At 63.7% G+C, this 270-nt stretch overlaps 1 protein-coding gene across 1 annotated transcript in view; it reads left to right on the top strand.

Annotated features, from left to right (window-relative positions):
* Positions 1-34: 34 nt before the first annotated feature.
* Positions 35-270, top strand: part of LOC104536234 (cathepsin K-like) — a gene marked incomplete at both ends in the record, with an annotated part of 884 nt that continues 648 nt past the window's right edge. Inside the window, one exon of the mRNA XM_010178792.1 lies at positions 35-157. Coding sequence (XP_010177094.1) covers positions 35-157 — 123 coding nt within the window. The remainder of the gene's footprint in view (positions 158-270) is intronic.

The following is a 270-nucleotide window of genomic DNA, read 5'->3' as shown; positions in this document are numbered from 1 at the left end:
GACAGGACCTCATCCCTCTCACCCCTTGTTGCAGGCGGACGAGGTGGCGCGGAGGCTGATCTGGGAGAAGAACCTGAAGTACATCAACACCCACAACCTGGAGCACGCCATGGGCGTCCACACCTTCGAGCTGGCCATGAACCACCTGGGTGACATGGTGAGTGTCACCGCAACGGGGTGGGCAAAGGGGGCACTGAGCACCCCAGGGCTGCACCCACCCACCCCTGGGCTCCTTCCCCAGACCAGCGAGGAGGAGGTGAGGACGATGAC

This window comes from Mesitornis unicolor, unplaced genomic scaffold, assembly GCF_000695765.1.
Source record: "Mesitornis unicolor isolate BGI_N332 unplaced genomic scaffold, ASM69576v1 scaffold34662, whole genome shotgun sequence".
Taxonomy (NCBI): Eukaryota; Metazoa; Chordata; class Aves; order Mesitornithiformes; family Mesitornithidae; genus Mesitornis; species Mesitornis unicolor.
This window is presented reverse-complemented; position numbering and strand designations above follow the sequence as displayed.